This window comes from Lagopus muta, chromosome 2 (genome assembly GCF_023343835.1).
Source record: "Lagopus muta isolate bLagMut1 chromosome 2, bLagMut1 primary, whole genome shotgun sequence".
NCBI lineage: Eukaryota > Metazoa > Chordata > Aves > Galliformes > Phasianidae > Lagopus > Lagopus muta.
The window spans coordinates 33,962,361-33,982,251 of NC_064434.1; the positions used below are offsets into that span (position 1 = coordinate 33,962,361).

Consider the following 19,891-nt stretch of genomic DNA (forward strand, 5'->3'; position numbering starts at 1 on the left):
CTGAAGCACAAGTTGTTCAATTCTCTGTGGTGGTTTCACATGGATATTGGTAGCTAAACTCCACCATGCTGCTTTCTCATTCCTGCTTAAAAGGCTGGGGGGGGAAATGTGTTGAAAAAACTTTGTGGGTGGAGAGGAGAACAGCCAGAGTGCACTCAGCATAAGCGAAATTAATCTCATTTATTGTCTTCTGCTAACAGACACACACACTTGAGAAACTAAAACCACCTTCTCCTACCCACTTTCTGCTCCAGGGCCTGGCCACTCCCATGGGACATTGGTGATCCCCCAGCTGGTCCCACGTGGGCATCCAATGGGCTGCAGCTCTCCCAGCACTGCCACCAGTCACAGGACCCCCCCAGGCTGCTGGGCTGCAGGCTGCTCCATGGTGCTCTCACTTTGGTGCCTGCAGGGCTGTTCTCTCCCACGTCCCACTCCGCTCTCTCAGCTGCTGTTGCACACATTTCCCCTTCCCTCCATCCTCAGCTGTGGCAACAGTGGGACCCTTCGGAGAGCAGCTGGAGCTCTGCTCTGACATGGGGCAGCATTGGGCTCTGCTCACAGAGGGCTCCCCTGCAGCCCCCTGCTACCAAAACCTTGCCATGTGAGATCAATACCCAAGCAATCTTTGTTCCATTTTGTTTCGCCTTTGCACAATGCTGGAATGATTCTCCAGCAAATCACTGTGGACCAACGTCTTCCAAAGCAGATCTCTAACAGATGAAAAAACTGAATCACCTCAGTGTGCCTTTTTGCTTTGGTTTACTCTTCTCACTCAATGAAAAGAGCAGCCGTGACACACAAAATGCTGTCTCACTGGTCATTCCACAGAGACCACACCCAGCTAAGATGGTCACAATTTGAGAACCAAATCACAGGCTGTGTGCTTTCACAAAGCAAACAAAAATAAACCAAGCCTGAAATGAACAAATTGCAAACACCACAACTGTAGGATTAACTTACACCAAAGAGATGCTCTGAGCAGCAACTCGTTTTGGTAAGGACTTGATCAAATCTACAATTCTGTACTGAACTCTTGCCTACACTTTCTGATTTCTTTCCTCCTTCAATTTACTACTGCTTGCAACTCTCACCTCCTATTTCGATCATACACTGGATTATCCTTGTGGACTCAGGGCCAGAACCTTGCTGTCTTGTTCACTTGATCCTTCCAAGGCTTCACTCTATCATGAGTTTGTGCAACTGCTGTCTTCACCAGATTACTCACCTGACTACTAGCCTGATTTTGGTGCTGACATTATACCATTTCCTACACATCTCAACTACAGTAACTCACTGAAATTACATCAACTGAAAGCAAGAAAGCATGAATTTCTGGGGTTTTCAATCCTTTCTAATAAGATTACCAACCTATAGTAATTATTGTTACCTCAGTCTCTTTCCATTTCCTTTATGCAACAAAGCCACAAATCCAAGTTTACCGGTCTTCTTGCTATCCTAGGAACAATATCCATGCTACAACATGCACAACACCTTCTGCTATTTTAATTTAGCTTACAGTGATTAAGGCTGCCTTCACCTAATTGGCATTACCACATTAGCAGCTTGCAAAACTGCAGAGCCTCAGAAATGTGCTAACTCATTTCTGTCTGTATGCAGTTTCCTTACACCACATGGTTTTCTCCTACAGGTTCTCAGCTGTAATCAACATAATTTTGTCCAAAAAAAAAAAAAAAAAAAAAAAAAAAAAAAAAAAAAAGACAGAAAGAAGAAAGGATAAAAATAAGAAGCTACAGATATTTCAATTTTTGTCAGAACACAGTAGTGCTCAAAACACCATTTCCCTATCACTCTTCATTAACTTTGAATCCACCAATTTGAATTATTTAAATACTTAATCAAGATCAAACTCAGTGGAAGAAAATAACTTTCATTTCTTTCATGCATATATTAATCAAAAGTTGCTGAGTCTGTGCACTGCACTGCCACTGCCCTACAATTATGCTGTCTTAAGCACTGCCAGGTCATGTTTAGACTGGGACAGCTCTTCCTCTGACTCTGTGACGCCTGCTAGGAAACTACACCTCAGCTCTTACTGTGACATTATTAAAGCCGTATTAAACTACTGAATTGCTTATATTCAGTATTCACTCAGGAAATGAAGCCATGGGTCTGTCCAGCACACTGGAAGCATAGTAACCTTACAACAGTTTAATGTTTTCTTTCCCTTTTCTTCTTTCCAATCACACTTACAAATGAAGGGACCGAGGTTTTCCCCAGTGTTCGTCTCAAGTGTTTTTACTAAGTGCAGAATCCTTCTTTCTCCTGAATTTAATAAAGGAATTTGAGATAATGCTACACTCAAAACTCTCTATTCTTGCCAAAGATAAAACCATTCTGTCAATCTGAAAACTTACCTCACTAAAGAAAAGTCTCCATATGGTCTGCCTCTCACTGAGTTCAGGAATTTCTCACAAGTTAACTTCTTGCCCTCTGATACAAAACCATGTTCCTTCTCTTGCACAATCGCTTCAATTATATTTCAACTATACTTCAACTACTAATTCCTCCCTACTACACGGGAATTATACTTCAACATCCTTTAGCTAGTAGAGTCTGCAATACCGATCATCTTGGTTTCAACTAGGACAGAGCCGATCATCTTCATGGTGTCTGGGATGATGCTACATTTTGGTTTTAGAAGAAAAACAATTTTGATAACACATCACATAAAAAACTTGAAAACTTGGGAGGTGGCTGCTGGGAGTAACCACTGCTTGGGCAATGGCTGACCACTGATGCTCATGGGTGGTGAGTAATTGTGTTGTGCATTACTTGCGTTGTAAATATATACACTCACACATATTATCATTACTGCTATTTCTTGCTCTCTTTTCTGCCTCAGAAAATAATTTTTTATCTCAAACTATGAGTTCCATCACAAACTCCCACCAATTTGCTCTCTCATCCCACTGGGAGACAAGGCAATAAATGAAAAGCTGTGCTTAGCTGCATCCTGGGTTAAACCACATGAACAATGTTGGAAAATAAACCAATTTTCGTCATAATCTGATCTCCCAAGAGAGAGCAGATAAGCAACATCAGTAAGAACTTAACTATCCAGTAAATTAATAGCAACAGTTTAAAGACATGACCTATATGAAGATTCAGACTGCAGAAAGTGTTTCATCTAAAGAAAAAAAATCCAACTATTTAGAGTTCTGTGTTGCTGATTCTTTCCCATTCTCTTCTGAAAGCAATTCAAAGCAAGGTGAATAATGTAAATTTGTATTTACACTTGTCTTTAGGCTGTGGAAAATGAACTGGCAGCTTATAGAAGTGATACATGCTTACAGGTCTTATTTTGTGAGGAACAGGTATGAAAGACTGTATTGATAGGCACACTGTAAAAAACTATAGCTATTAACAGCTGACCAATCTCCCACTTCCTTTTTTTCTTTTTTCCTTTCTTTTTTCTTTTTTTAAACTTCCCATTTGTCCCCCAGCTGTGCTTCAGAAACCAATGTCCCAAGCAATAATTCTACCACTGCCTCTATTCATTTCTGTTTGGCATGAAAGAAAACATTAGCCAAAAGACATACTCAAGACAAACGAGAAAGGACTACTAGCTCACAATCTGGAAAGAAGGCAACACATCACAATCCAGCTTTATAGCAATTTCTCCAGTAATGTTAGCTTTTATGGTCCTATGGCAAACTTTAGAGTGAAAAATCACATCCCATGAATACCACCTTATTATCCAGAATTATAAAATGGCACACTAAGTTTTCAGAGAAAAATGCATTGCTTACATAAGCATATGACAACACTGCACTTAGTATTTCTTCTAAGAAAGTCTACTTAAGAAATCAGTTCAAATGTACAGTAACTGGGGATGAAGCCCTGGCTTATAAATGACTACAGAAAAACTGAGGCTAAGTTACTGGTTTGCTGGCTTCTGATTAAGTTAATCAGGGAATGCAGCGAAGTAGGACAGCAGAAAAACACAAGCTTAACGTTTTCAAATAAGTGAGGGAAAAAAAAAACAACACAACTAACACAAAGTCTAAAGAAAAACGTAAGGCTTTTACTCACAAAGTCATCTTCTCCATCATTTAAGTTATAATTAGGCAGCATAGCTCCTTCCATTGCAGAACTCTTGAATACACCTTTTATTTTGTTGCCGATTCTGCTGATGCCAAATGATTCTCCTCTTTTCTGTGTGGTCCTAGGATTACAGAAGCCAGAGTTCACACTATAGAACATACTACACAACAGCTCAGCAGGCCATTGCACACAATTTGCAGATTAAGAGAAAAATGCAAAACATACATAGGCAATATATCTACTCTATATATCCACAACTCCACTTCAATTGAAATTCATTTAGAGAAAACCTGAATTTCTTGGTTATATTTGCAAGAAATTTGGATTTGTCATATGCTTAACTGTGAACTAACATTAATACACTAATAACACCATCACAGTAATGCAGTCCATAGAATAAACAATTAACTGTATAAAACAATTTTGTTTTGACAGCAGAAACTCTGGCATTTGTACATGCACGCACACCAAGAAGGTCACTAACTCTGTCCTTTTCCATGTATTCTTATTTAAACACTTACCCACTGTTGCCAAGTACTATAAATGGCCTAGTTCGATGCACTTTTTAAATGTATTTTACATAAACATCCCAGATTTTTACAAGCATGTAAAATCTTGACTTTTAAGCATTAGGGACAGACAGAAAGAATGTGCAAGGAACAAGACTGAGCATGAGACAAAACAGATGCAACTGAAAAATGTTGGCTTGAAGAATCAGTCTGACTGAAAGATGAAAAATTAAAGTCTTCTTCAGAAATAAAGCAACTCGTGATAAATCATCCAATCAGAAACACATTATGGAAAGATGGTTTGGGCACGAATAGCACTCCATACTGAGAACAGTTTTTATAGCATTCTTATGCCGTTACAAGACCTGACACCAAAGACTATTTCTTAAAAAGAAAAGCAAGCCATGACTAATTCTGGGAAGAAAAAAGTTGCGTATAGTATCAATCAACCTGAAGTTATTCACAGCAGTTCAGTATAGGCAGCTAACAAACAATTTAAAAACCAATACAGCGAACTGAAGAATTGGGGACTCAATGACTTTATAGATTACTAAGATTCAAAAGTCAATATTTTACATAAACAAAAATATTCAAAGTATTTTCTTTTTCCCTTAAAAGAAAAAAATCAGTACCGCTTTTCAGTAGTTCACAGGTAAAGCATCTTCACCCCTCATAAAACCATGCTGACATCACCAACTGCTGACTCAAAGCACCTGTGTGTTACTAACAGAAACTATCTTTCTGTTTTATAATTACATACAGATTACATAAATAATTCACTGTTCTTTCATAGGTATTATTTTTCCTATCTCATTAATATCAGCTCCAACATAGAGACAGAGAACAGCTATCTTTCTGATCTCCGTTAACTAAAGATCACAGCACAAACACATGGCTGAACAATCTTAAACTTCTACATGTTTCTGAGCTGAACTGAACTTCTTTCACATTTGAGATCTGAATCCTGTTCAAGACCTTAAACCCAAGGATAGCAAAATACAAACCATATTCAAAGTTAGACAATTTTCCCAGAAGGCTAATCCTTTGGAGCCCTGGCTTGACTTTCAAAGACATTGCTTTTATTCTTGCACAAAACTTTTGCAGTAGTCAAGATTATGAATATTACTTTGTACCAGTTCATAGACTTGGTAGAGTACTGAAGTTCAGACTGGTGAAGGTTTTGTTTGTTTTCACTCTGGTAATGATGTAGCAGTAGGCAGAATACCTACCTAGGGCACATGTCTCATGACTGCGGAGCAAGAATTATGCTGGAGCAGTTATGCAGTGATGGATTAGGATAGGATTATCTTCACAGTGAACGGTACCAATTAAGAATACAAACTGGTGGCTTACAGGCTACACAGACACATAGCAAAGAATGGTGACAACATTGGACTGGCTTGGCCAAATACTTAAACAGAGCATAAGCCAAGTAAGACAGATGAGCATGGACAAAATCTAGGGAAGTTAACAGACAGAGAAATAACAGGATGATCAAGCTTTTGAGGCTAGCAAAATTTAAAAATGACCCAAGAGTCAGGATGGAAATTCACAGATTCACAATGTAGGTGAAAGGGAAGAAATGGGGCTAGGATATGGCCAGGTTCAAGGCAAGGAAGAAGAAAGAGGAGAGACGGCGGCCAGTTTGGAACAGAAATGAAGTCCAACAAGACTTGCTGATTTGTTACTGTCAACAAATAACATAGAAAACTTTCATTGGGAAAACATCCCGTTCCCTCTAGTGCTGATCCACATCACAGCACTGCTAGACCATCAATCTAGTTCCTTTCTTGGCAGGGCTCTGGGTGGGAGATTCTGTAAGTTCCATCATTCCTGATGAATGAAGTGATGACAGCAGGTTGGATTTTATTTTTATTTTTTTAAAAAGCTCCAGAATTCACACATGTAACATTAAAAATTGTTATTGCTAATCACTCCAGAGCTAGCAATTGCAGAACAAAGTTTGCATTGGTGCTATCCCTCCTTAATGAAGGAGGGCTGCAAAATAACTTTCCCACAGGATCAACCTTATAAAGTGGTGAGTCTGGACTGTGCAGGTGAAGAATGCTGCTGTGAACCTCTGTGGGGCAGGTAGTAACAGACAAGTCATAGCTGTGAGACAAACTGGGTTTTGACACGTATATGAAATCAGAGTACCATCTTCTTTAGGCTGACTAAAATCCATACACCTGATTAGCAGAAACACTGAGTGTACAGAACTGCTTTAAAAGCAGAGTAAGTTATAAATGCTATTAATTGCCCAGCACTAGCAAATTGTAACTCTGTGCACTGAACTGGCAAATAAAAGATTAAAAGTTTCCATGAACTTGATTCCTAATCTGTAAAATGAAGTTGCTAATGCTCCCTCATGAATAGAATGAGTAATATATAAAATACTGATGTCCACGCTGACAAATTCCAGGAAAAGTTCCAAATGAAAAGATACTGAGTTTGGATAGCACGTATTAAAAGAAGCATAAATAATGAGAAAAATCACTGAACAGCAATTATAGCATTAACGAGTGATAACAGACAACCTAGAGCATGAACAAAGAAAATTATTAAAAAAACAGGATATGTTGTAATTAAACCTCCAACAATCAAAAGAAGGGCTGCACAAAGGATTAATTTGGAGAATGGTGCTTGACTTTAAATATGATAATACTTATAAAATCATTATGTGAGCATGCAATGCCAGGCAATGATCCATCCTACTGAACATAGCTGTACCAGGCAAAACAAGCCATTAAGTGGATGAAATCTCAAACATGATCTGGAAATGTGGAGTAAAGAAAATTATGGAAAGCTTCAGAGGAGCCAGCAATCACAAAAAATATATCAAATTAAGAAATGTATTCCAAAATTAATAACAATAAACAAACAGTTAACAGTAATGAACATTGATATACTGCAAACTTGTGAAAATTAGTAATTAAGTATTTTCTAAACAATGGTGAAGAAAACATGGGGACAAATGTTAAGTCTAAATAAGGCACATTTTAAAAAGTAAAATGGATGAGTAATTGTTGTTATAAAGGCTGTGTGATGCAGCCATGATAGATGCAATGCAGCTAACACACAACATTCATTGAGTGTTAGATAGACTTACCGGAAGTCATCCAAACTCAGGCTACTTCTGCAACAACAGGCACATAAATTACCTCAGAGCCCAGGTGAAAATAACGTGAAAAGAAAACAACAACAAAAAAACTCAACAGACCTATCCCAACAAAACTGAATAGGCTTGGGCCATTGCTACAGATTGAACACGACTATGGGAGACTAGTTTCTGACCTAGAATCCTTACGGAGTGAAATGAGAACAGTGCTTGAACATGTCATCAGCACAATGACCTTTGAATTTAAAACTCCTGATACTAAAATTTTCTTTCAGATTCATTTTAAAGAATGATTTTCTTTAAATCAGTAGCTACTTACGCTGGTTCTCGTTGTTAAAGTGAATTGCAGTGCCAAGTAGGTATCAAAGTTCTTCTGTAATCTATATGAAAATTCACATAGGACTCTAATTCACTTGGCCTTTTTTTTTTTTTTTTTCCTATGTGGAACCAATCCCTCAGCCATTAACTCATTAATTCTTGCTGAAATGTTTAAGCAGGTTGACCATACATACAATCACTGCATTTTTATTTCACAGGAGCTACTGAACTCTGGACAAACTGGAGGTGGATTCACTGTCCCTGGAGGTGTTCAAAATACTTGTAGATATGGCCCTGAGGAACACGGTTAGTGGGCATAGTGGGGAAGGGTCAATGGTTGGACTAGATGATCTTAGTGGTCTTTCCCAACCTTAGTGATTCAATGATCTTATGAACATCATAGTTTACAGGATTAAACTACCCAAATTCAGATTTTGTTTTACAATAGGTACTGCTTTCTAAGGCACTGTGATAAAAGACAGTGCAACTATGAAAATGGAAATATATATAGCAAACTGGAACAGCTTACGACTAAGGGAAACTATTATATTACATACAGCTGCTTAATTCTGTGGGTTTTATTCCTAAACACTCCTCAACATTTTTAACATCTTCTATTTGGGCCTACATTTTAAAAAATGTTTTTTTGCTCACCCTGCGATGAGATATTGAAATACTTTTTCTCAAAATCCATATAAGGAGAAACATATTTATTGCACATATTCCAAACACTGGTACAGACTTCCTTGAGAGGCAGCAGATGCTCCCCCCACACCTGTCAGTATTCAAGATGTTTGGACAATGCCCTCATTCATGTTGGTGAGCCCTGAAGGGGTCAGGCAGTTGAATGAGACGATCTTTGAAAATCCAACTGAACTATTTTATTCTATTCTGCTGTATGTTCAAGGTGTGTATAGAAAACCAAAGCAGGTATATACCTACCCAGAAGTCTGGGAAGCATGGCCACATACACTAACTAGTAGGTGGAAAATACCAATGACAGAGTTGAACTGCTAGTCATCAAGATATGCTCATGAATTCTTTATGCTCCAGAAGTGTTTGTGACTTCTCATTTATCACCTTAGCAGTTTTCATTGGACATTATTTGTCTGTCTGTACAAGTTATGATTGCTTTGTACAGTTAAAAAAGTGATTAAAAACAGAAATTATACACTGAATCTCCTCTTCCTACTTCCCGACTTTACCCCCTAGAAATTGCTCTATAAAAATAACTTCCTTGTCTTTTAATAACTGAAATCTTTCAACACATTGCCCATATATTCATTCCTCTGGGATTTGAGATCTACTATTTGATCTCAGACTTCTTAGTTAATCAACCGTGTCAATGAAATACATGCATAGTGCCTCTAGCAAAACTTCAAAGACATGGGAAACAAAACTCATCACTTTGCCTGTAATTTCTCTCAACTGGGGCTAAAGCTAGAAGAGAGAAGAGAAGGCATGATGCACATGGATAACATTTGGAGTAATTCCACAAGTAATCTCTACTTCTTCTGGCAGTGACTATCCATAGCAGATTCTGCAGAGGGAAAATCCAAAGCAACAAACAAATGACTTTCAGATAGGATCTTTGTTTCGTTCACTTAAGCATCGTTCCAGGAACGAACAGCATCTCTTATTGCAAGCCACAGTATTTAGTCAGGGCATTCAAATCATTCTAAAATGTGAACCAGATATGTTTTCAGAAATGCTGCTTGAACTCCAAGAAGTGTGACAGCCCTTCCCAAAACAGAATAAAATCTGGCTATTTTGTAGCCAGAGATTGACTTTAAAAACTCTATGTAGGGATTGTCTGTAACTTCACTCTTCCCGTTTTGGAAAGCAAAGCACCAAGAGGGTAGCCTAAATATTTCCTTACTTTGACTAGATTTAGGACGTGTGTGACAGGATCCTTTCACTCTTGAGATGGATCATTTTGGAAAAGATACCAGAAGGCAGATTTTTAGGTCTGGATGAAATCCTGTAGCCACATCCAAGAAAAGCTGGAGTGTGGTTTAAAGTCAATATTCCTAATGAAACATCACATAGGTGACAAACACAATTGGGATAAGATGCCTTGTATGCTTCTTTGCTAGGGAACAGAAGTTTATCACCACCAGTTTGAGAAGCCACTACTCTTAAGCCTGAATCTTGGAGTCATGAGATCTACAAAGAGTACATATAGATGTCACAGATTGAGAAACAAGAGAAAAACAGAATGTTAGTAGAGAAGAAAGGGATCTCATGTTATATAAAATTCATAGCAGACTACAAGTCAAGAGGGCTGTTGCTAGGTGTGTCTGTGTAGAAGCTGTTAAACAATTTGCTATTGTTCCCATAGAAGGTAATCTAAGAAGATAAACACAAGTATTTTCAGCAGTACTGTGGATCTTATTTCATCCCAAGAAAGAAACCCAACCCAAATTATAGAATGTTTTAATGAAGATTTCCTTCGTTTGGTTAGAGTATAAAATTGATTCTGAACTGGGCTTCTCCATGACTGAGCTATCCAGAATAGCAGAAAATACAAGAAAAGAAGAGTTCTCAAGCTCTTACTTGCTCCAACACCACAGTAGAAAGGCTCCCACTCACACCACAACAGATGCTTACTCTTCTCTACAGACTTTTGAAGCGTGAAGTTGGTAAGCAAGTATGTAGCCCAAATCCAGAAACAAGGCTTCTGACTCTACATTTCTACAATGAATGAGGACAGCTAGGTAACACAAACACACATTTGACCCAGGAGGAATAGCAAATCTTTCCTGTCACAACTGAAGTGAATTCTCATATCATGACTAAGTTGATTACACCCATCCCCTTAAGAACTGAAGGTGATACATCATTCCACAACACAGCAGCACGCAAATGCACAGTCACTTACAGGCGTGGAAATAAAAATGTTGATTTTCTTATTTTGTTCTCACTCGTACAGTTATTTTTCCCTTCCCTCCTCTAAAGTGATGAAGTCTATATCACAATTTAAATTCTCTTCTGTAAAACACTTCAAAACGGAGATACACTCGAGGTAATTTTGCTTACTCTTTGAGCATGCAACTTGGCATTTTAAAAAACGCACCGCTAAATATTTACATACATTAATATTAAGCAGAAGCAAAACTCCCAGCTTAATAAATTGAAGCTTTCAACTGAAAAACAAAGAAAAAAATTAAACATACTACTAGAGATACCTGTTAAACTTCGAATTGCGCGTTGGTGACTCCGCTCCTCTTAAAAGGTGTCTGAAGTACTACAACAGAGACAAATAATAGCAGGGAAGTAAGGGCTACTATGCCATAACACTGTAGAATTCAGTAAGAAAGACCAGAAGTAATAGGAAAACTGACCATAATCTAGCAGCTACAACATTCTTCTCGAAAAGGATTGACTGAATTTGCAATACATGTTCTCAAGACTACTTATTTTAGTTACATCCTCTTGTGATTAAAACAAACAGGAAAAAATAAAAGCTAAAACTAATGTCTAAAATTAGGCAGTATAATCCATATCTCCTCCTTGTTAAAAATCAAGCACTTGAAGCATTATAGCTATTCTAGGAAAGTGACCATCAATACCATTTTTGAGAGATACATTTCATGAAACAGAACATAAGCAAGGTAAATATCTGATTCTAGGATAAGTCAATATATTCTGCCTCAAATAAATGTGAGAAGCTTAGTACACAGTTTGATTCATACACACAAACTGCAAAGGGGATGAAAATTTCTCAACTTCTGTGTTTGAAGTGTTGTCTATCAGAAGGCTTTAAAAGCAGCTGTGTGGCCACTATGATGACATTATTTATACAAACTTGCATAAGTTTGCCCAGTTTTCTTCATTAATCATAGAACAATTTTAAAAACCCAGCAAATTGCTTCTAATGACCTCCTGGAGAATATACTTTTGATTTTCAGATGCTGGAATGAGTAACATTGAAGGTACTTAAATAAAATCTGTGTAACTTTAAGTATCATTGAATTTTACCAAGTAAATAGTATTTTATGCCTATTAAGAAGACAACTGTTGCAGCAAACCTGCAATCATAAAAGAAGTGGATGAAGGAATGGGAATTTGTAGTAGCAGTGCTATACAAGAAATTGTAACATCAAGAATATTTTTTTCCTTTTTTTATTCTGTTGATGCTGCATTGAACTAGAATAAATTTAGTTTTCTGAGATTAGTTAGATGTCAGAGCTGAGACCAAAGTGAAAAATGAAGATGTATTTCTCAGATATACATGCATGCAGCTTACAAATAGTGTATCCTACAAAAACAACAACTACAAAAACTAACAATATTGCTTTAGGACTTGTCTTAAAATGTTTCAGACTTACCTCATCACTATGACAGAACATAGGAGTAAAAACATTCTCAAGGAGAGAAAGCACGTGCTCATAAGCTTCAAAAAGACACCTCATGGTTTGAAGTTTCACAACATCCTCATATGGACCTTCAGCAACTGCAGAAAAATTATTAAAAAAAAAAATCATAATTGCAAGCTAATACAAGTCCAATAGATAAAAAACAGAAATGAACTGATAAAGCATGGCGTAAGTACAGCATAGTAAGGGGTTAACACATCTTAACAGCTACAACAGAAGACTGAGATCACGTTTAGATAAATTAGTCCTGTCAAATCCTGTCTAACTTTCAGCGTTGCATCATTCCCTCCAAATGAAAACTTACTTCTTTGAATCTCTTCCACAATAAAGGGGTCAAATCTAATTTTGTCAATGCTTTCATCCAGGCAATAGGTTTTGTAAATTTTCTGGACTTCCTCATGAAGAGCCATCTTCTCAGTATCTGATAGCTCTGGTCGCAAAATTCGGTCATTGAATTCCTCTGAGAATTAAGGAAAAAAAATGCATTTGTTGATCAACTTGGCAAACAAGTAGCAGCATGAAAACAAATTCATTTTCCAGCAGATATAGTTATTCATACAGCTTCAGAACAAACAGAAGACACCTCAAGATGTCAAGGTAGCTGCACTCTTATTAAAATTATTCCTAAAAATAAATTGCATTAAAAGTAATTATTCCGCATCACCGTGAGGATAAATCCATGAAGAGCCTGAGCAGCCCTTTAAACTAATCATCCACCTCCTCTGTTGCTATTTCATTTGCCAGTTCCATCCTATTTTAATAATTTCAGTATCTTTAATAACAGGACAACTTGAAAACTAATCTCCTCTGGCTATATGTGTTACATATATTCAACACAATAATTCAACATAAAATATATACATATATTCAACACAATTATTGTGCAATTCCTGCTTGATTTATTACTCATCATATTAATGGTATGAAAACTATCCAGAAAGAAAATATGGTAGCGTTCACTTCATTTTTCAACCAATTGACACAAATAACCTTCTTCAGAGACAGTCTTCCAAGATTTTCTCTGTTTCTTGAAGCTGATTTTATCCAAAACATTAAAACATTTCCACCAAGTGAAAAACCACCACAGTACATATTTAGACAGCACAACCTGAGAGATCTACTCCTCACCCTTTGCTTTAAAAGCTAATATACAGTCTCACCATCCTCAAAAACAAAAGAGAAGATTAGAAATAAGAAAATTTCAAAGTTTACTAAAAAAATTGATCATTGGTAATAGCCAGAGTTTGAGCAATCTTCCTGCTAGAAGCAGCATCTCTAGAGAGTTGTATTGGCTGAGAGACTGCTCTATACATAGCACTAGCATTAAACTGGCAACCACTGGGCTGTTTTTTGGTGAGGAGAAGAGGTTTTCCTGACATAAAGTCATTTGAAGGATACCAAGCCCAAAGAAAGCACATGCATAGAGATTACTTATATTACTTTTATGCAGTAATTAATTACTTGTGATGTATTTAAGAGATGAAGTCTAATTAAAAAACAAACATCTTGCTGCTGTAACAAGGGCCTGGGATACAAAGACAGAGCCATTATTTCACATGCAACAGAACTACTTGATTACAAGAAAAAAAAAGAAAAAAAGCCAAACACAACAGAAAAGCATTATGTTGGTAAGCCAGTAATCAACCACTAGTGGACAAAAAAACCCCAAAAGCATTAACCACCCAAAATTACAGAAAACCAAAATTTCACAGAAAAGCAAGATGCTTTTCAGACAACACTCATCTAACAGTAAAACCAAATGCATATATCACAACCAACATTACTGTACAGGAGGAGGTTCCAGCATCTTTACTGCTCCTGCTATGTTTCTGCTCTTTAAGCTTTAGGTCTAAACATGAAAATCTTTTCATGATGTGGAGCTCATTTTAGAAATACCACAGTAACCACATATTTAAAAGATGCAGCTGCACATTGTATCTGTGGCTAGAAGTTTTTTTCTTACAGGAATACTTTATTTGTAAATGTACAACCTTTATCAATAAACAGAAACACAATTAGACCTGAAGTCCACATTAACATCAATATTACCAAGATTAGCATTCAAGAATCAGTACATAAGTAAACGAACACAGACCTTGAAATGCAATCTCTTCCTCAACAATGCTGCCTCGCTTTGTGACTGAATATTCACTTAAACATACAAATGATTAAACTCTGTAAGATCATCAAGCTCAGTGCATACACATAACCTTACCTACAGTCAGGCAGAACTGCAGCACATGGACTGCCCCTTCCTGTTTCAAGAAGTTCATAAATCGAAATAAAAGATCCTGCTGATCTCGGATCTCCTTTAACTCCAGTTTCAAGACCTTCATAGGAAATAAAAAAAAAACCAACAGTCAATTTTCATACTTTCAGTGAGAACAAAAATAAAGCAAAGAGCTGTAGAACAAAAGCAGCAGGTAAAGTAAAACAATTAGGCAAAACAGGAACGCAAATAAATGTTGCCTTTTCTTACAGATGGCTTTTTATTTCTTGGCTCTGCAAATTTCTGAAGGAATGGAACCAATGAAGAAGTAGGTTCAGTTGCTTTCTCAGGCTGCAGGAAAAAAAAAAAGAGAGAGAAAACAACTGGGTAAGAGAGCTGCTTTAAAAAAAGTATAAATTACTCTGGTTTTAGCTTTGTTAGTACTTACTGGGCTATCATCAATGAAGATGAGCAGCAAATGGTTGACAGTGTCCTGCAAGAAAACATTATACAAATTTAGTATTAAAGAAACTCAAATAGATGTAAATATTTTCATTACTGTGTTACAGTCATATTAATATTTCAAATATATATATATTGTTTACAAGTCAGGGAATTTCTTACAAGATTTGAACAGAAACAGTCTTTACTTAGTGGTGGAAAGATCTACAAGTTATTTTTGCTGATAGAACAGATCTAACTACTAATACTTTCAGTTACAGTATCTTCTGCTTATAGTTTGCTGATACGTCAGTAAATACTGCAGAGGACGATCAGAGGGCTGGAGCACCTCCTCTAAGAGGACGGGCTTATATAGCCAGGGCTCTTCAGCCTGCAGAAAAGAAGGCTTTACGGGGATTTCACTGCAGCCTTCCAGTACCTGAAGGGGGCCTAAAAGAAACCTGGGGAGGGACTTTTTATAAGGGCAGGCAGCGACAGGATGAAGGGAAATGCCTGTAAAGTGGAAGGTAAGGTAGATTTAAGCTAGATATTAGGAAGAAATTCTTTACTGTGGTGGTGGGGAGACACTGGAAGAGTTTGTCCAGAGACTTCATGAATATCCCCACCCTGGAGGTGCTTAAAGCCAGGCTGGATGGGGCTTTGAGCACCCTGGCCTAGAGGCACATGTCCCTGCCTACAGCAGAGGTATGGAACTACATGATCTTAAAGATCCCTTTCAACCCAAACCATACTGTGGCTCTATGAAAATCAAAGATGGCAGTATCCCATCTTCATAAGCAAATATCTTCTAATTCACAGAATTAGTAAGAATTTCTAATTTCACAGAATTTCTAATTACACAGAATTAAGTAAGCTGGCTTACTTAAGCTGCTATGAAGATGCATACAGCTAGAGCTCAAGTAATTGATATAATTGATAATTATATCAATTTGAGGGTACTTATACTAACAACATTTCCTCATTTGACAGGAATTGTAGTCCTTCATTAAAACTACGTTAAGAGATCATACTAATGCTGTATTTTAATCAGTTCAGTCAGTTAAGCATTCAAATCATATAATGGTTTTAGTTGGAACAAACCTTCAAGGTTATCCAGTTCCAACCCTCCCTTACTACAGGCAGGAACACCTCCCTCTACATCAGGTCGCTGAAATCCCCATCCAGCCTGGCCTTGAATGTTTCTGGGGAGGGGGCATCCACAGCCTCACTGGGCAGCCCGTTCCAGTGTCTCACCACCTTCACAGTAAATAATTTCTTCCTATTACCAAGTCTAAATCTACCCTCTTCCAGTTTAAAGTAATCTCCCCTTGTCCTGTTGCTATTCGCCTTGATCAGTTGTAATGAACAAAGACATCAGCCACAAAGATTTCTTTTCTTTAACCCAGTCAAAGCCCACAGCAAGCAAACTACTGAGTGTAATTTGCTCTACCATAACACGCTTAGGATAAAAACAGTAATATTAAATAAATGAAGATTACTTATGTTTTAAAGTCTTACAGGATCAGCTAAGAAATCCATAGAGGGAAGGAAAACAGAACCAGGCAGAATCTCTCTTATAAGAAGTGCCAGGGATCTGAAAATAAAAAAAAAATAAAAATCAGTACCCACACTAAACAACAATTTTTAAGGCAATAAAATCACTAATAGCATTACATTGCACTGGGAAATACTTTAGTATTTAAAAACACATTTTAAAAATGTTGCAGTACTTCCAATGGCAATCAAATAATTCACTAGCAAAGGGCTAGCATTGACCTTGAACATGCAAGTAAAGGGAAAAGGAAGGATAACTTTGGAATTCATTTTGTTGTCCCTAAAATTATAGTACTATATTGTATGTGCATACTTTGAAGAAAACAAATTCTTTTTATACCTGCACTCTGTTGATTTGGGGGGCAAAATATAAGGAAAAAGAAGTTCAGTAAGTTTTCTTAAATAGTGCAGTTCATCTCTTCGGCTTCTCAAAGCAACATGGAGTTCTGGCCCATACTCTTCTAAGGCAGCTTGCTGTAAAAATTCTGCATTTTTAACTGGAAGTAGAAAAAAAAAATGTCACAAGCTGTTGCTTGTTGTTATAGTGAAATAAGAGGTGACTGCTTTTCATTTCAACTAAAAATTAATACTTTCAGTTCAACTGCCACAGGAATACAACGTTGTAACTTCAACAAGAACCTTGTCTTAGACTTTGGAGTCTGGCTATGCTAAAAGAAAAATCCCATAGGAATATGAATTCCCTCACTAAATAATTGCAGTTTGCATTACATCCTCAATGATTTTTTCATTCCTCACTACTGAAGAACTCAACATTTTGGTTCTTCAGAAAAAATGCATTGTCTAAAGTGTATCTTTATTTGCTTTTTCCTGACATCCTTTTTAGTCTCCATTTTATGGGCTTCTATCTACCACTTTGCATACAATACAATTCAAGATTAATGTAAACTTGAACCTTTATTCAATCTGGTTATATCCATTTTCCTCCTTAGAACATTTAGAAATAAACACGAAGGAACATATAGTAGGCCATATAAAAACAGCATGAATCAAACCAGAACAAGCATGGGATCTGCAGGAACACTGCCTCATAACAGGCGCTTGGAGTTGAAAGAGTACCTGCTTTACCAGGTTAAAAACTATACACACTAATTAGCAGCAAAAATGTTACATTCCTCCAAGTTACTTCAAAAGACAAGAACTGAGCTGCAATAACTTGCACCCTGTAGTGTGAACAATCCGTCACACATTCGTGCCAAGAAACATACTGGGGTAGACACTAAATGCATTCCTGCTATCTGCAAAGCAAAAGCTTGTTCTCAGCTTGCTGTATTTAGTACAGAAGACTGCTAACTTATCCTGCACAGCTAATAACCGCAAGTTGGACTCAGCAATCTTCGTAGGTTCTTTCCAACTACTGTATTGTAACAGATGATATGGGGAACGTGGGAACGTGTACTGCCTGATAAGTCTGCCTAGTTGGCATCACTAAAGGCAGAGAGGAGGAAGACACAGTCTGGCAGCAACAGGTAATGAACAGTAGAGGTGTCTGCACAAATACTGAGAGGTAAAGGCAGGAAGAGTAGAAAGAAAGGAAATACTCCTCAGAGCAACCATTTTAAGAAGGATATAGAAAGCAAACAGAAGAGGCTAAGCTCAACCAGTCACTAAAGCAAGGCCTGAAAGCTACCTCCAAACAATGCACAATAGGTGACTGGTTCAGCACCATTTATTAGGAAGTGCTGCTAGAAGTCATTTTCAGGTGCCATTTCATAAATCTGCTCTCAGAAGCTCTTTTGTGTTTAACCTCTGAAGAAAACAATTTCATTTTCAATGCTGCACATTTAAAATCCAGGCCTTTGCCAATGGGAAAAAGTGTTTTCAGAAATCAAAGGAAATATGAAAAGTGACATAAACAGCACTTCAAGATAATCCAGTCTAATTTGATCACACTCTCATTCGTACCCACTATTCACATGATCAATAAGAATTTCCAAAGTTCAAGTAACAGTATATATTTATAGATATCAAGCAGATGTTCTGAGGGAAGGGAGGAAAGTTCATGACTGCAGTGAAAGTAAACATCTATGTTTAAAAGTTGAATGAAACCACATTTAGTAGATACAGTGCTGTGGAACACAGCCAGTGGAAAAGAGTAAAGATAACATTAACTGTAGTATTTTTAAATATTCCTTCAGTGTAGAGTTTTTGTAATTTCTTAGTTTTTATTTGGATAAGAATAAAAGATGCTACTTTTCAAAAATGTATGCATTGTCTGTGAGCATAATTATATCTTTCCAACATAATGAACAACTTCATGACGTTAACATGCAGATATGAAATCAGTCTTAGGTGCGAACTCATTCAAGCAATGAAAGTTACAGTTATACCACAGAACAGACGTACAACTCTTTCCATTTGTAATTGCTTAGATAGAACACAGAAGAAAATCTGCAAGAAGCACTGCTAAGTGATCTTGACTGCTCTGAACAGACAAAAAACACATTGTTCACCACTCAGATAAAGGAGTTTAATATTCCAAAAGTGTGAGGATTCAGAATTCAAATCTCAGAGATTTTTTGTATCATACCATTTTCCTTATTTGTCTTTGCAACCTCCACCTCCGTAAGAAAAATGTGAAAGGATCTTTTTGGTTGAATGTTGTTTGTTTTTAAACAGGAGGCAACGATAAGAAGATTTGGGAAACATATCAACAAACATGCAGAAATAAACTTTTATACTTGTTGCCATTTGAAACAGAAAGCACGTTAAATTTTTACCTTTCTGCCTGGCTTTGGCTATCACTTCTATATGTTTCATTGCTGCCTTCAGCATTTTCTTTGTTACTACAGTTGGAATATCCACCTAAGTAATAGTTTCAAAACAAAAAAAAGAATTATTCCAGTTTCTTCCCCAAAACGTCTTAAAGACGATGAGTATCAAATTTATTAATTTGTCCCCACTGTAACCATAAAAAGGATCATTCAGAAACAACCAATGAATTCTCTCTAGATAAATGGACACTGTGCTCATTTTTGTCTGTAAAGCATACAACATCATGTAGAACTAAATGCTGTAAACAATCCTGCTAACATTTATTTTTAACTTTATAACAACGTGATTCTTCTATTGCAGTAATGATAGCAATACAGCTTGACTTCCAGATCACTGTGGATGAAGCCTAGTTCTGTGCAAAGACCACCAACAAAAGCAAACAGTCCCCTAACAGTTCTTAGTACTTGTAAGTGCTAAAGTTCATTGTTTTGTTGTATATATTGTCTAATCAGTCACAGAATATAATTACTTCATTACTGACAGACACGATGAATTATTACTC

General features: G+C 37.0%; 1 protein-coding gene across 2 annotated transcripts in view; it reads right to left on the reverse strand.

Annotated features, from left to right (window-relative positions):
• SNX14 (sorting nexin 14) overlaps positions 1-19,891 on the reverse strand; it is a 48,857-nt gene that overhangs the window by 15,913 nt on the left and 13,053 nt on the right. The window contains exons 7-17 of one of the 2 annotated variants that reach the window (XM_048934863.1): positions 19,335-19,419; positions 16,937-17,093; positions 16,561-16,636; positions 15,050-15,094; positions 14,872-14,952; positions 14,608-14,722; positions 12,697-12,852; positions 12,345-12,469; positions 11,202-11,260; positions 7,687-7,713; positions 4,057-4,189 (exon numbers count right to left, since the gene is read on the reverse strand). In XM_048934863.1, coding sequence (XP_048790820.1) covers positions 4,057-4,189; positions 7,687-7,713; positions 11,202-11,260; positions 12,345-12,469; positions 12,697-12,852; positions 14,608-14,722; positions 14,872-14,952; positions 15,050-15,094; positions 16,561-16,636; positions 16,937-17,093; positions 19,335-19,419 — 1,059 coding nt within the window. The remainder of the gene's footprint in view (positions 1-4,056; positions 4,190-7,686; positions 7,714-11,201; positions 11,261-12,344; positions 12,470-12,696; positions 12,853-14,607; positions 14,723-14,871; positions 14,953-15,049; positions 15,095-16,560; positions 16,637-16,936; positions 17,094-19,334; positions 19,420-19,891) is intronic. The other variant, XM_048934864.1, reaches the window with a different exon arrangement.